The 14,330-nt window shown below is 46.7% G+C and overlaps 1 protein-coding gene across 1 annotated transcript in view; it reads left to right on the top strand.

Annotated features, from left to right (window-relative positions):
* Nucleotides 1–14,330, top strand: part of ccdc88c (coiled-coil domain containing 88C) — a 30,335-nt gene that overhangs the window by 13,370 nt on the left and 2,635 nt on the right. The window contains exons 19-26 of the mRNA XM_013915579.1: nucleotides 5,620–5,763; nucleotides 6,019–6,205; nucleotides 6,282–6,427; nucleotides 8,738–8,827; nucleotides 9,183–9,430; nucleotides 13,421–13,510; nucleotides 13,803–13,916; nucleotides 13,998–14,117. Coding sequence (XP_013771033.1) covers nucleotides 5,620–5,763; nucleotides 6,019–6,205; nucleotides 6,282–6,427; nucleotides 8,738–8,827; nucleotides 9,183–9,430; nucleotides 13,421–13,510; nucleotides 13,803–13,916; nucleotides 13,998–14,117 — 1,139 coding nt within the window. The remainder of the gene's footprint in view (nucleotides 1–5,619; nucleotides 5,764–6,018; nucleotides 6,206–6,281; nucleotides 6,428–8,737; nucleotides 8,828–9,182; nucleotides 9,431–13,420; nucleotides 13,511–13,802; nucleotides 13,917–13,997; nucleotides 14,118–14,330) is intronic.

The following is a 14,330-nucleotide window of genomic DNA, read 5'->3' as shown; positions in this document are numbered from 1 at the left end:
GCTTGTATTCACCTGCACCATAAACATGCAGACATTTGTGCGACACAGTTAAGATCACAGTAACTGTTTACATGAGTTCATGTGTGCAGTGCTGAGGAAAGGATGAGCTGCATTACTCTGCAGAGATCAGTGATCTCGTGAGTATTTCTGGATTATATGTCACAAGGATTTCCTGCTGCTGCAGACGCAACTGCAGCCTGCTCCACATAGCAGTCGTTGTGAAACAGCTGACCTGTTTGGTTGTGTTTTCCAAGAAAGGCTTGAAGCTGTGACAGGGTGCACTCGTAGATCTGGTTCTCAACATTCTTAGCTGTGGCACCTCCACTCTCATAAGACTGTGATGTCTTGTTATAGTAGCAGTGGGCGACCCACATGTAGTCAGGGATGTTGACACCTGGCTGGTTATCTCTTTTGATCCAGTTTCCTTTGGATGGAATCGCACCGACCAGAACGTAGACGGAGTAATTTTTGGCCCAACCTTTGAGTTTGGCCTCATGTCGACTCCACTTTTTTTCATTCAGCTTTTGTTTTTGAGGAACTATGTTGGTCAGGGTGTAGGTGGCTTTGGAAGCATTACCTGTGGAAAATGATGTAGAGACAGAAGAAGGATGTGATTGGTGGGTGGATGAGAGCGTAGCAGGTTATGATAAAGTGCTGTGTAGAATACATTTCCCTCATAAACAGAACGGAATTATTTTTAAAGGTCTTGTGTTTGAAGTCTTCTTCTTTCCTGTGTTCTCTGGTTCATGTTCCTGGGACCGTGTTCTGTCTCCCACATGTGAGAACACGCGTGTACATCTTACTGTGCATAAGACACACGACAAACCCCTCAGAACAGCTCGACCTCTCTTACCTGCATGATGTGAGCTGGGATTCAGGTGACCTCGATTGTATTGATCCTTGTATTGTTTTGTAAGTTGTTTGTAGTCGTCATCTGTTGCCTGCCTCGTTCCTATGTCCTTAGGGTCTATAGGGTCTAGTGTACGATGTTCGTAAATCAGTGAATCCTGTGTCATCATCTCCTTTTCAAAATTGTTATTTACCAGCTAAAGGTAGAAGATCGACATGAAGTGATGTAAACATGTTATAGGTCAGCTGATCTACATGCACACAGTACTTTGTTTACATTAAAACGACTCATTCTGGCGTATTACTGTAATATTAACCCCTGGAGAGTCTTAGGGTCGATTTGTGGCTCTAGGTCCGATAGTGTATGCATTTTTCTAAGACCCTCCAGGGGTTAAATACACAAAGTTCTCAAATGCCATCACTTTTTACAGTCTTCACTGAAATGTTAAATGTGTGATGCAGCTTTAGCATCTGTCAGGAAGTCTGGGATCAGCTGTCTGTGGAAGAAACCTGAGTGGGTCTCATTTACAAAGCTGTCGTATACCTGAGGCTCCACCATCCAGTCTGTTTCTGAACTTTTCCCATCCTCAACTACATAAGCAGAGTAGACGGGAATGCGGTTGGTGGTGTCGTACAGGGTGGCAAAGTGGTATCTGGTGGTTCACAGAGTCAATTAGAAAGACTGAATCTTAAAAGTAAAGTTCACAATAGTAACGACAGATCATCAAGTCCAGCTCTGCAGTTTAACAGAATAAAAAAATACTTTTATTTAATATGATCATTACCTGTTATTAAACATCTGGCAGATGTGGACGTGATCATTGGGAGTCCACTCTGGCACATGCCCGTTGTAAAAGTATTGCATGCACGTCTACACAACAGAGCAGCAGAAACCAGGTTTAAACACACAGAGAAACCATCTTATCATCTTTATGAACGCACTGATGCACAAACCTCATCAAAGTTTTCCACGACGTGTGCGTTGACGGGAAAGATGAGGAGGAGGAAGCACACGGTCACCGAACTCTGCATGCTGGATAAGTCTGAGATCCTCCGTGTGAGTAACACCTAACACAAGAAGAAATGAGCTTTTTGAACAGCATGATGTGAGGATCCACACGACCCAAGATTTTTATCACTGTGCTGGAAGGAGGCAGCTGCACGCTGCAAAAGAGCCAGAATCTCACTAACGTCCCATCAATGCTCCAGAGCGCAAACATGATGAATATATTGTTTTAATTTACACGATGATTCAAATCAGAATATTCTAAAACTAAATGCACCCTTTAGAAAACACAAAAATGTTCTCATTCTCCTGTTAAGGCTGTTCGATATAACGATATATATTTCGTTATATATCCTTTATTAATTTCCTTCGGGATTAATAAAGTATTCTGATTCTGATATATCAGATGACGATATAAAAACGTCTATCGTTTCATTTTACGCTATCGTTTGTTTCGTGGTGTCGCGAAATAAATGTTTACAGCAATATTTTTTCATGGTTTTGATGGTCACTGTAGTGGCTCTATTAATTTCTTAAAGTTCTCTCTTTCTCTTATATTTAACATAACCACACTACAGATGGACAAGTGCCTGTTTTTATGCGTTGTGGTTAGCAACAACGACGGTAACAGCATCGCGTGTCCGCTTGTTTATGTTCCACATAAACCTTTCACAAAAAAGCTCAAGATCCTGTTGAGACTTTTCGAAATAAACTGAATCACGTGAAAGAGCAGATTATTTACGGATGAGAAGTAAAAAAGAGCCGCCAGGTGCTAAAAAATAAACCTTAGACTCAAACGTTAGAACAGGCTTTTCCCGGCAGCACGCCGTGTAATAAATACTCACAAAGAAAACGGCGGTCATTACCACTTATGTCTAAAAATGTATCGTTTCATGCATCGGTTAAAACACTCGACTCCAGCTACATGACGCGCAGCTGGAAACACTTCAAACAAGTCGAGCTGCCGGAGATTCACAGAATTTACAGAAAATGTTACATTTTTGTGATTTATATTGTTATCGGGACGATAGATGTCTTATAACGGGATATGAGATTTTGGTCATATCGCACAGCAGGCGGAAAGTTATCTGCTCTGAATAAGCTGTTATCAGTTCAGTGCGTTAACAGGGCGTAAGCGCAGGGATGCTGTGTCGAAACATCAACACTCACATTCTGCGTTCTTGGCCTGTTTGGTAGTTATTGCCATGCTGTGTTTAACACAACAGCGCAGTTGGTCAAATGGTTATTAATCAACGAGACCCTCCAGGTGCTCCATCGCTCCATCAGTTAAAGTCTGTGAGTGCGCCCCAGGGCAGCACTATACAAATACAGGCCATTTACCATTTATATTCAGTGAAGGTCCAGAGGTCAGAGGTTACGCAGAAAATTGTGCTGTTTGCTTTGTAAAGTACAGCCAGGAAAAATCTGCTTTGATTCCAGATTTATGATTTTTATTCTGCTGCAGTCCTCACATGTTACCTGTGGCAGGTTAAACGCCCACAGTCCTGGAAGCTAACAGCATCACTAACAGTAACTCTTCACTTTGATCGACTCCTTCTGACTCGGTCTGAACTTAAGTCAAAGCTGCTGCCTCGGTGTGACTCGGAGTGTGATGAAGACCAGAGGAGGCTCACAGATGTGGCTGGTGCTGTTCTCAGTCACATCTCTGAACCTGCTCCAGGGCCCACTAAACAGATGCAGTGCTCTGAATGCAGCTGTGATGCCTGAGTATGAGGACAAGTGTCTGGACATTTGTACCTGACAGAAGCTCTCAGTGAGTTTGCTCAGGATCACAGTTTCATTGTTTTAATAAGCAGGTTTTCTTTAAGCCTGCAGAGTCCTGATTGTTGGACCTTGTGACAAATTAAAAGCCTCAAATCAATATCCGTTCGCATATCTGAGTTTTAATTTGTATGCAACTTCCGGCACTTTTATTTCGGTTTTTCCGCGAAAAAATGGCACCGATGACGGAGAGACGTCCGCAGACTCGTGTATGACACACCTGAGGCGACGGGTAAGAGGGAAATCTGCTCTGTGAAACGTCACGAACGATAATTGCTGTAGCCGCCGTGACGTCACGGACTGATTTCTGAGGAGTCTTTAAGGGTGGGGGCGGGGCTCTGACTGTGGTCGCTCATTGGCTAGCGGCGGACCCGCTGTTACCCAATGAGCGCAGTCCTGATAAACCTTATTTCTGTCAAATAATACGATAAACATTTACGGAATTTGTATCGAAATGAGCGCGGAGTCGCGAGTTCTTCGGTTACGTGGTCAGAGGTCCACTCATTTCCGCCCTGGCGCATCATCCGGAAGCGGCTTCCATCGTCGGTGTTTCCAGGCTTCTACGGCTTTAAAGTGGAAATACGACCCGGAACTCCCGGTTTCCAACTTCCACCTTCAAACAGCGCGCGGCAACGTCCCCGGTCCGCGTGATTCAGTGCGAGCAGACACGCGGACAGTTCGGAAACAGAATAAAGTTCCGTTTACCTGCGTTTACACACCGTGTCAGTCACATCGCTGTTCGCTCTGAAGGCTTTGATGTGCAGGCAGTGTGATGCATTTACTCACCTGAGAGAACAGCTGGAACACAGCTGACTGCTGCTGGCTTCAGAACGGGAACTCTTATTCTTCCTGCCGAACTCTGCTTATATTTGCTCAACTTATCTATATATACCTTTCCAAAAATACCACTTTACAGCCCCACCCACTCCGCGATAAGCGCCCCCCATCGTCTGGTTCTGGACAAGAAACCAGAACAATGAAAGATGTGATACAGGCAGTGTTGGAATATTACTCACAAAGAGTAATCTATTACCACCACTGAAACCAGATGGTCTACTTGCCCAGCACTTAAGTTGGTCTTCTCATCTCAGTAAATGTAACAAATACGGCTCTTTCTAAAGATTTATAGGTAAAAATCAAACACTGTTTCTTCAGGGGTTTAGGAATATGTACTTCATAACTCAAAAGCATTTTGTGTTGTTTGCATTTATTAAATTTTGAAGATGGGTGGTACAGCTGGTAGTGCTGAGTGGAAGTGGATTTAATTCTAAAAACAAACTCACCTGTGAACACCTCTGTTTGAGGAGAACAACTCTGTGCATGTTCTTTTCATTTAAAAGCTACACAGAGAGACACTTCGAGACAGCCAAACTCCGACATATTGAGACTTCCTCTTTTCACAGTTAAATATAGTTTTACTCTGAAACTGCAGCTGCATTGATGATGTGCGAGTTTTAATGATGTTCGCAGCACAATGGCGATAAAGAGCAGGAGGTCTAATCGTTGGGTTGAAGTGACCTCGGCTGTGTCCTGCAGGTTGTTGTTTGTAGCACTTGCATGTTGCCTGCCTCGTTCCTATTTCATTAGAGTTTAGTTTCAGTGAATCCTCTCTCATCATGTCCTTTTCAAACTCCTCATTCACCAGCTGAGGGTAGAAGATCGACATGATGTGATGTAAACATGTTATAGGTCAGCTGATACACACAGTAAAATTTACTTTGTTTACAGGAAAACGACTCATTCTGGTGTGTTACGGTGATATTAAGCTGTCATATTCCTGAGGTTCCACCATCCACTTTTCATGCCGAGGTTTCTCCTTGTTGTAATGAACGACATAATGTGACTGGCAGTGTCGTACAGGGTGGCGAAGCGGTAGCTGGTGGTTCAGAGAGTCGATTAGAAAGATTGTAGTGATAAAAAATTTAATTCATTTAAAGTGTGTGATGTGACATGGCTAATCATTCTGCTCTGCACGTCTGCAGGTACTGTGCACTGCTACAGCAAAAGGAGAAATGGGAGGAGCATGAGGGGCGTGGTCTGAAAGAGAAGGAGGAGCTAAACCTGGAGATCCAGAAGAACCGCCTCCTGCAGCAGGAAAACCTCCAGCTGAAAACAGATGTGGACAGGTGATGTGTTTTCACACACAGACTGTATAGCAAAGATGGACAATCATGACATCACGCATTAGGTTCTGATGTTTTGAAGCTTCTGTGTTAGCGTTTTCTCCTCCATGTTGGTTCCAGAAGTGACCATGTTTGGATGAGAGGGCGGAGCTACCAGCTGATGCTGCTCATCAGAGCTCAGTAACAGCCAATGAAAACCCTTGACAGCAGCCAGTGAGCACAGACTTTAAACTGTTCACCTTCTGCTTCCATCTTCAGACTCTCCGAGAGCCAATCACAGCAGGCGGAGCAGAGCAAGGGGCTCCAGCAGCGACTGAACGAACTCAAGAGCTCTTTAAGCTCCTCCCAGCTGGAAGTGAGTCAGTGTATGGCGCAATACGATTCGCTGATGGAGCAGCACCAGACGCTGGATCTCACCATGACTAAACTAGACAACCACTGTGAGGTAAGCGCACGGTTTTCTGAAACGGCTGATTGACGGGCTGCAGCGTGGTCACCGCCTCCTCTGTGTGTGCGCCCAGCTCCTGAGTCGCCTCAAAGGGAACCTGGAGGAGGAGAACCACCACCTGCTGAGTCAGATCAACCTGCTGAGTCAGCAGAACCACGCGCTGCTGGAGAGGAGCATGGAGAGCAAGGAGCTGTACCACCAGGAGCAGAAGCTCTACATGTGAGTGCTCGTCAGCCGCCGCGAGGTTCAGACAGGCGACGTCCTGCAGGACGAGCTGATCGCTGACGAACGCGGTTTATCCTCAGCTGTCAGTAGGTGCAGTCCTCACATCTGCAGGTGTTTAGCTTTTACGTGGCTGCTGCACACACCTGCAGGCACACACCTGCCATCTCATCAGCAGGTTGGACCATCTAAATCAGGGGTGTCAAACGTACGGCCCGTGGGCCACATCTGGCGGTGAGATAATTTCATGCCAGTTAATGATGGCCGTCAGTGTGGGGGAGTTGAATCGTCAGCCCTGCTGAGAATCCTCACAGGGAGGGGTGGGACATTATTTTGACGGGCACATCATGCGGCCAATGACATGCAAAGACAGACTGGGATCATACCATTATGTGAAAGAAGGAAGGGGGCAGGCGAGTGTAGTGGTACAGGCCAGGTACACAGAGAGACGGGAGCTGGATTTAAATACAAGCGTGTCGGGGGGGCGCGAAGAAAGCGTGAAAATGTAAAATGAGCGTTTGTCTGTGTTTGAGTGAAAAGCTGAGGACAGAAATTATGAGGATTGTCCTTAAACCTCACGTGTTCTCGCTGGTAGCAAAAAATCCGTAAAATAAGACTTTTATGAAAACACTGAATAAAAATCAGCTCCTTAAAAGAAAACTTATATTTCAGTGATGAATAGGGATGGGTACCGGTGTTCTGACATAAACGGTAGTAACCAGACCGAAAAGCAGCGCACATTTCGGTGCTTTATTTCGGTGCTTTTTTTTCCTGAGCTGTGATACACTTTAGATTTTAGCCAATCATTTTACGTTTCCGAGGATAGTAGGCGGGGCCAGGTACGTACGTTCTGTTAGAGCAGAGCTACAGATTAAAAATGTCCAAGGCGAAGCGGTCAAAAGTCTGGCTGTACTTCACAGCAAAATATGCAAACTCAGCAGCAACAAGTGCTTTAAGCTGATACTGTGATACTGTCAAAGGAGGTAACACCTCGAATCCGATGAAACACCTGGCGACGCATAGCGTTTTTTTTAAAAGCCCAGAAATGCGCCGTATTTGATAGCTTGCTGCGAGACCTCACACCGAGCACATCTACTGCGGGTGGGTTGCCTGTTATGCAACATCCCCCAAAAACACGAAGAGGAGAGTCCTGGCCCCTAGCCCTGCCAGTGTAGCAGAAATGATGACGGATGATGATGGCAGCAGCAGCAGCCGTTCTTCTCTGCGTGAGTAGCTAATTTACGTTGAGTAGGCTAACCACGTTATTACATTAATGCATGTAAGGTGAACTAGCAAACATCATCATAGCTACATGCGGCTGTCCTCTTGTTTGATGGCAGATACTCCCTTCACCCTGGCTAAAAAGGCTAAAATGACCAAAGAAAAAGTGGAAAACAGTTAAACATGAGAGGTTTAGGACAAAGTTTGTGTTTTTTCCATTGCACTGCTTCCAGCCAAGAGTGATACCATATATGCCCCATAGCTGCAGAAAAGGCTAACATTGTTATATTTTTACAAAAAACAGCTGAACATGAGAGGTTTTTGGACCAATTTTGTGTTCTCCATTCTTTAAGCACCGGTTTGAGCACCGTTTGAGCACCGGCACCGTTTCAAAAGTACCGATTTGGCACCGGTATCGGATAAAACCTAAACGATACCCATCCCTAGTGATGAATATTAGATAAACGTGTGTTTGAATGTCAGATGCAGAAATGTGTACGTGCAGCTCAGAGTCACGGCTCAGTGTCTGATAGAGTCTCACAGGCCTGAACGTGAAGCTGTTTATAATTATTATACTTCTGCTGCTCATCACAGACAAGCACACGCAGACGTTTTGGACTTTCCTACTCAAACCTCCTCATGGCCATTCACACACAGTCATTAACCTGAGGCCCCGTACCGGGGTTTAACGGACGTACTGTCACATCTCTTATTTAAATGTAGACGCGTGTGGTTTCCACGGAAACGCCAGAGTCTCAGTGAAAAGCTCAAAACAATTTCAGCAACCAACCCAAACAGCTGCCACAGCAGACAATTAAAGAGAAATATCAGTTTTTCTGTGAGTCCAGTGAAATAAAGTGGAGAGTCTGAGCGAGCAGAACTTTTCTGTCATCTTTGTTCTGACAGTCGAGTCGAGCTGACAGAAAAACAGTTGAATCTGTAACGTCTGACAGGAAGTTGCACTGGTGTGTGGGCCGCCAGACATAAAGTGAGTTTGACACCGCTGATCTAAACTCCACCCGGCACCGTGGTGCCGTCAGGGATCACAAACGGCCGACTGTGACCGATGTCTGTCTGTCTCGTCAGTGATAAGCTGAACGCTCTCCGTCGTCAGAAGGAGAAACTGGAGGAGAAGATCATGGACCAGTACAAGTTCTACGACCCCACGCCTAAAAAGTAAGAGTCCACACTTCACAGCATCAGCTGTTGGGTATCCATACGCATCTACAGACCAAATCCCAGAATCCTACTCAGCGCTCACGCGTGCTGCCAGGTTGTTTGTCACACCTGTGACAAACAGGTGAGCGGCTGCAGGTTTCAGCGCAGAGGCCGGAAACATGAAAGAGCCCAACATGCTCGTGGAGGTTTGATAGTCGGTTAAAGTGCTTTGATTTGGCGCTATACAAATTGAAAGAGTGACGCAGTTTCCTGCTTTATCGTGCAATCAGAGCCCTGATTGTGTTTAAAAGTGTGAGTGCTCACTGTGTTGCAGGTCTTGATTATCGATTAAGCGTGCTGCCGTGTGTTGCAGGAGGAGTCAGTGGGCCGGAGCCAAAGCTTTAGTCAAACTCATCAAACCCCGAAAGGAGAGCAGCCGGGAGAGGGGGGCTGAGAGGGAGCGGACTAAGAGCGCCCCGGACATCCCCCTACCAGCCACGCCCCCCCTCCTGTCCCCCGAGACCCCGCCCCCTCCACCCCAGAGGACCCTCAGTGACTCGCAGGACGGCGGCCATAACAGCCCGGGCCCCCAGAGTCCAGCTGTGACCCCCATCAGCCGAGGTACACACACACACACACACACACACACACACACACACACACACAGAGAAACTCGTTAAACATGCCTGCAGAGTGTTTCGTTTTCTCTCGGGGACTCGCTCACTGTGAAGTTTGGGGATCAGAGGCTCAGAGCACATGTGGGGGAGCTGCTCTCTCTGTCCTGTAGAGGGCGCCGTTGGCTTTCACATGACTGACAGTAAGTTCACATCTGGAACCTTCCTGAGCAGCTGATCCAGCCGTGCACACGTCTGATATTTTTACTGCAGATTTTCAGGGTTTTTATCAGATTCAATCCGTTCTTTGACTCGTTACCTGTCAGTCATCGCTCCACAGACGCAGCTCATTTAAATTCAGACATGCAGTGACAGGTCCTCGACTGCACAGCTGCTTGTGCACTTTTAGTCTGAACAGGAGTTTTCTGCAGGCGTGTTGTTGGCGTGTTACTCCTCACCTGTGGAGGACACGTGGAGCGAGCAGCCCTCTCACAGAAACCTCTGTTTGTTTCTTTGGAGCCTAAATGAGAACAAAGTGAAACAGGAAAGAACAACAAAAACTGTCTTTGTGCTTTTTGGCCGGCGTGATGTTCCAGATGTCACATTCTTAGTTTGGGACCGTCGGGAATGCTGGCACGTCTTCAACCCTTTAAGACCGGTCGGAGCGGGCACGCTCCGTTTTGTGTAACTATTTTTAAATCCCTGTAGAACCCGAACCACGTAAGCTAGCGCAATAAATTTTTTTGCATATGAAACCGGAGGAGTTGTACTTACTTGTTATGCCATCAGCTTGTCCTCGGTCACGGTTTCCTTCCACATATAGCTTTGCAAAAATTGCATAAAAACCACTTGCAGCAGCAAAAACATAATATTCCAGAAACACGCTTTGCCGATCCAATCAGCTGATCAACACTTCCTATGTTGGAATAGACGTCAGCGCGAACGATCGCATGTCCGCCATTACCTGCCCGAAACCGTAAGTGACGTCATTTTCGCGGAAAATGTAGGTTTTTATCTTTATCTTCACCTTATAAGCCTGTACTGGAGTTTTTAAAAGTCATGTTTGACTTCATGCTTTTCTTTATTATTTCTGGGATGCTTGGAACTCAAACTGCACTGCTGGAAATAGTTTATTTTGATACAGATGCTGTTTTTTAGCAAATCTGCATTATAATATTTATCTTCGTTTTTCCTGCAGTTTATAAAAATTGGTGTATCTCAAAAATAAAACTATGAAGACACTCAAAATAAATTTCCTGTGGTTGGAAACTATTCTGTGCAACTTTTTTGTATTTACAGTTTTGAGTGATAAGCCTCTTAAATTTCTCTAACTACAAATATATTCCAAAAAAAAAAAGATTTTCAATTTTTTTTGTAGTTTATTACACTTTTTTGCAATTGATGTAATTACTGCGCACTTAATGCAAACATATTATTAAAATTTGGGCTGTAATGGTTGTATTGATGTATAGAAACTTGAAATGCTCCCACAAATGGCTCCACAGCATGTAAAGATATAAAGATAAGCTCTGGAGGACTTGGTTCTGTGGTGGGTCATAAAGGGTTAAAATCACTCACGGACCGTCGCTGAGAGCAGGAACGTGTGTCCACGTCTGTGTCCACGATGAGCAGCACCACAGTGTCCTCCAGCTGTTCAGCACATCTGGACAAAACAGGACAGATCATGTGTTTGAGAAGATGTTTTTTGTGAAGCAAACTGTTGGATGGAAGTGAAAACAAACCTTTGTGTGTGATGGCTGCAGGACGGCGTGGACTCCTTGTCCACAGGAACAGAGACGTGCTGTGGAAACGTCTTACATCGGGACTTGTCCGGGGTTGAACGTGCACTTACACTTCCTCACACTGACACAGAGGGGTGCGTCGGGTTTTTTTAACCGTCACATACTGACATCGTTTAGGCTCCGCCCACATTTATAAACAGTAAGAAGGTCGGCACTGAAGCGTTTGTGATCCAACAAGTGCAAAATGTGATGAGTCGTCACAGACAGCGGCTCCTGCGTCGTCCTCTTCCTCGCTCTGTGGTGCATGCTCCTAACATCTGTGGGTTCTCACTGAACTCGGGCTGAGCTCGGCTAAAAGCCTGTTTAACACAGGACGTTACATCCTAGTCTTCCTCACCTCCCTGCTCTCCTTCATCAGTGTCAGGTGTTTTTAAAGGTCACTGAAGCTGGGAACACTTTAATGCAGCCTGTGAGGGCGTAGTTCCCCTGTAACTAAAGGTTTCAGTGTAATCTGTTATATTTACATAGAGATACTTTCAGTGTATTTAGTCGAGTATTTCCACATCTGCGTATGCTGTGACGTGTGTTATGGATTATTATGGAGTGGATTATATTTATATCCGCACTTGCTTTGATGTGCATGATGCTAAAGGTTAAAGGTTAAAGGTTGATCCACTCCAGATTTCGGGCAGCTACTGCCAGTACTGCAGTACTTTAATGTACTTTCAGTACAATTACTTTTCTGTTTGCTGTACAGCCTCATGACCTTTGAGTATGTGTAGGTAATTACAGTGTAATTACAGGCGTTAGGCCTGAGTCGTTACTGAGAATGTTGCGCAGCAGCGGCGGCGCCGAGCTTCAGGTTAGCCTGAGTGTGAGCCGAGCTCAGCTCTGACGAGCTCTCTGATTGGTGGGTTCTGGGTTCTCTGCACGATCTCTGCTGTTCATCCATAACAAGTTCTCACGTCGGTGTTTTCTTTCGTTTACTCACCTTTCCTTTTCCTCCCGTCTCCTCAGCTCCTCCTCCAAAACGCTTCAAATTTCTCCGCAGTAAAAGTCAAGACAAGATCCTCCCCTCTTCCTCCTCCTCCCTGTCGCCGACCTCATCCTCCCCCATCACCCGCCGCCCCTCCCTCTCTCTCACCAGACGACTGCGATTTTGGTCCTCCGCCGACCTCACAGCCGACCTCATCGCTAGCCAGCCAATCCTAGCCAACGGAGATTTCTAACATCCTCATCATCATCCTCATCCTTTGTGCCCACTGACACCATCCTCATCATCACAGTCATCAGTGTGACACACGCGCACACACACACACACAAACACACACACACACACACACACACACACCTCTGACACTAAAACATTAAAGACAACCTCGAGCAGCCCCGTGTTTCTGGACAGTGTTATTAGTAAGTAGTGTGTGTGTGCGCGTGTGTCTGTGTGAGTGTGTGTGTGTGTGTGTGTGTGCGTTTGTGTGTAGCTTGCAGTCTGTTCTGAGCTGTGAGTCTTTAAAGTCATGAAGGTTTTCAGTCCTAAGTGGATTTGTAGCGATGGCGCTCGCTCTCATCACTTCCTGCAGCAGAAAGCTTCAGACGCCGCTTTAACGCAGACCTGCAGGCTTCGCCCAACGAAACACTCACAGAATCACAACTGCTGCACCTGTGCGCTCACCTGTACGCTCACCTGTGCTCTCAGGTTCACATGTCTCAGACAAGCACAGCTCGCTGCAGCTGTCATGTTTCATCGTTTGATTAGTTTTATCACGAAAGTAAAAACCAGCGTCTTTAAAGTCATCATCAGACAGGAAGTACGCAGACAGGAAGTAGGTTTGTTGTTTCCTGTCTGGACAGCGATGTTCCTGAACCTGCAGATGTGCTTTAATGGAAACTTCACAGATGTCACAGTTATCGCTAATGGCCCTCCCCCAGCTTCTGATTGGTCAGATCACAGCACAGTGTCCTTAGTTTTGACGAACCGTGTCCGCTGTCAGGTGGGACGCAGCAGGTGTGTTTGCACTCTCACTGCTTCAGCTGCGTCCTGTCCCTCGAATGCAGGTCAGGAGCTGCCATCTCTGATCACGCTGTGATGTCATCAGGTCACATAGTGAGTGTGTGCGTGCCGCCGTGTCCTGCTTTGCTCTTTGTGACGCTGACCTCACGCTCACGGCCCGCCCACTCACGCCGCTGTGCTTCCAGTGATATTAACCCTGCCGCTGTGAATCCCTCCTCACTGCATTCTAATTGGTCCACAGGTTTGGCGGACAGGAGCCGGGGCGTTTATCACAGCAGCACGCCAGGAGGAAGCAGCGAAAGCGTGAACGGAGAAGATGCACAGGGACCAGGTACCGTAGCCCTCACAGTGCTTTCACAGGCTGCAGGTCAGCTTCCTGAGGAAGGCTTCCAGCTCGGGCTCTGAGGTGTTCCTGCCCCACAGAGCGGGAGCTCCGCCCACTCTGTGGCAGTCTGTGGGTCCTGACTAAAAGAGTAAAAGCGCCCATTAAAACAGTAAAACTGAGCCTTGCTGGTGCAGCTGAGCTCAGACGTCGAGCCGAGTCGACGCTGTAACAAAAATTATTCCTGGGGTTTGAGGAACTGCACATACAAGAACTTCCTGATTGTCTGTTTTAATTCCAGGTCAGACCCATAAAATCCATCTGAGCTCCACTCCGAGCCATCCGTCGTCTTCGCTGGGCTTCACCGGCAGCTCCACCTCCAGGCTGGGCCAGATCGCCGTGCGCAGGCCAAGAGGTAGGCCGGCTTTTTGTTTTACTCAGGGCAGCTGTAGAAGTCTGAAACACTGCACGTGTGACGCTGCGGTCACATTTACAGGCCCGTTACTGGACGAAGACTCGCGCCACAACGCCTCGGACCCGGCGTTCAGAGGTCGCCCGGGGTCGGCCGACTTCAGCCACAACACGTCCAGCTCCAACTCACCTGTGAGCTGCAGAGGTACAGACACACACCTGGTTAAATCTGCACAGAGCAGGAGTCTCGATCTCCTCGAGGGCCGCGTGTCTCTGCTGCAACACACATGGTCACGTTTAGTAGGTCGTCAGCAAGACTGACGAACCTGACTGCATGCTGAATTCAGCCATTTGATTCATGTTACAGCAGCTCATGAGTGAATGAACATGGTGCAATAAAAGTGCTGTAGAAGTGCAG

This window comes from Pundamilia nyererei, unplaced genomic scaffold (assembly GCF_000239375.1).
Source record: "Pundamilia nyererei isolate P.nyererei 1_Seehausen unplaced genomic scaffold, PunNye1.0 scaffold00325, whole genome shotgun sequence".
Classification (NCBI taxonomy): Eukaryota; Metazoa; Chordata; class Actinopteri; order Cichliformes; family Cichlidae; genus Pundamilia; species Pundamilia nyererei.
This window is presented reverse-complemented; position numbering and strand designations above follow the sequence as displayed.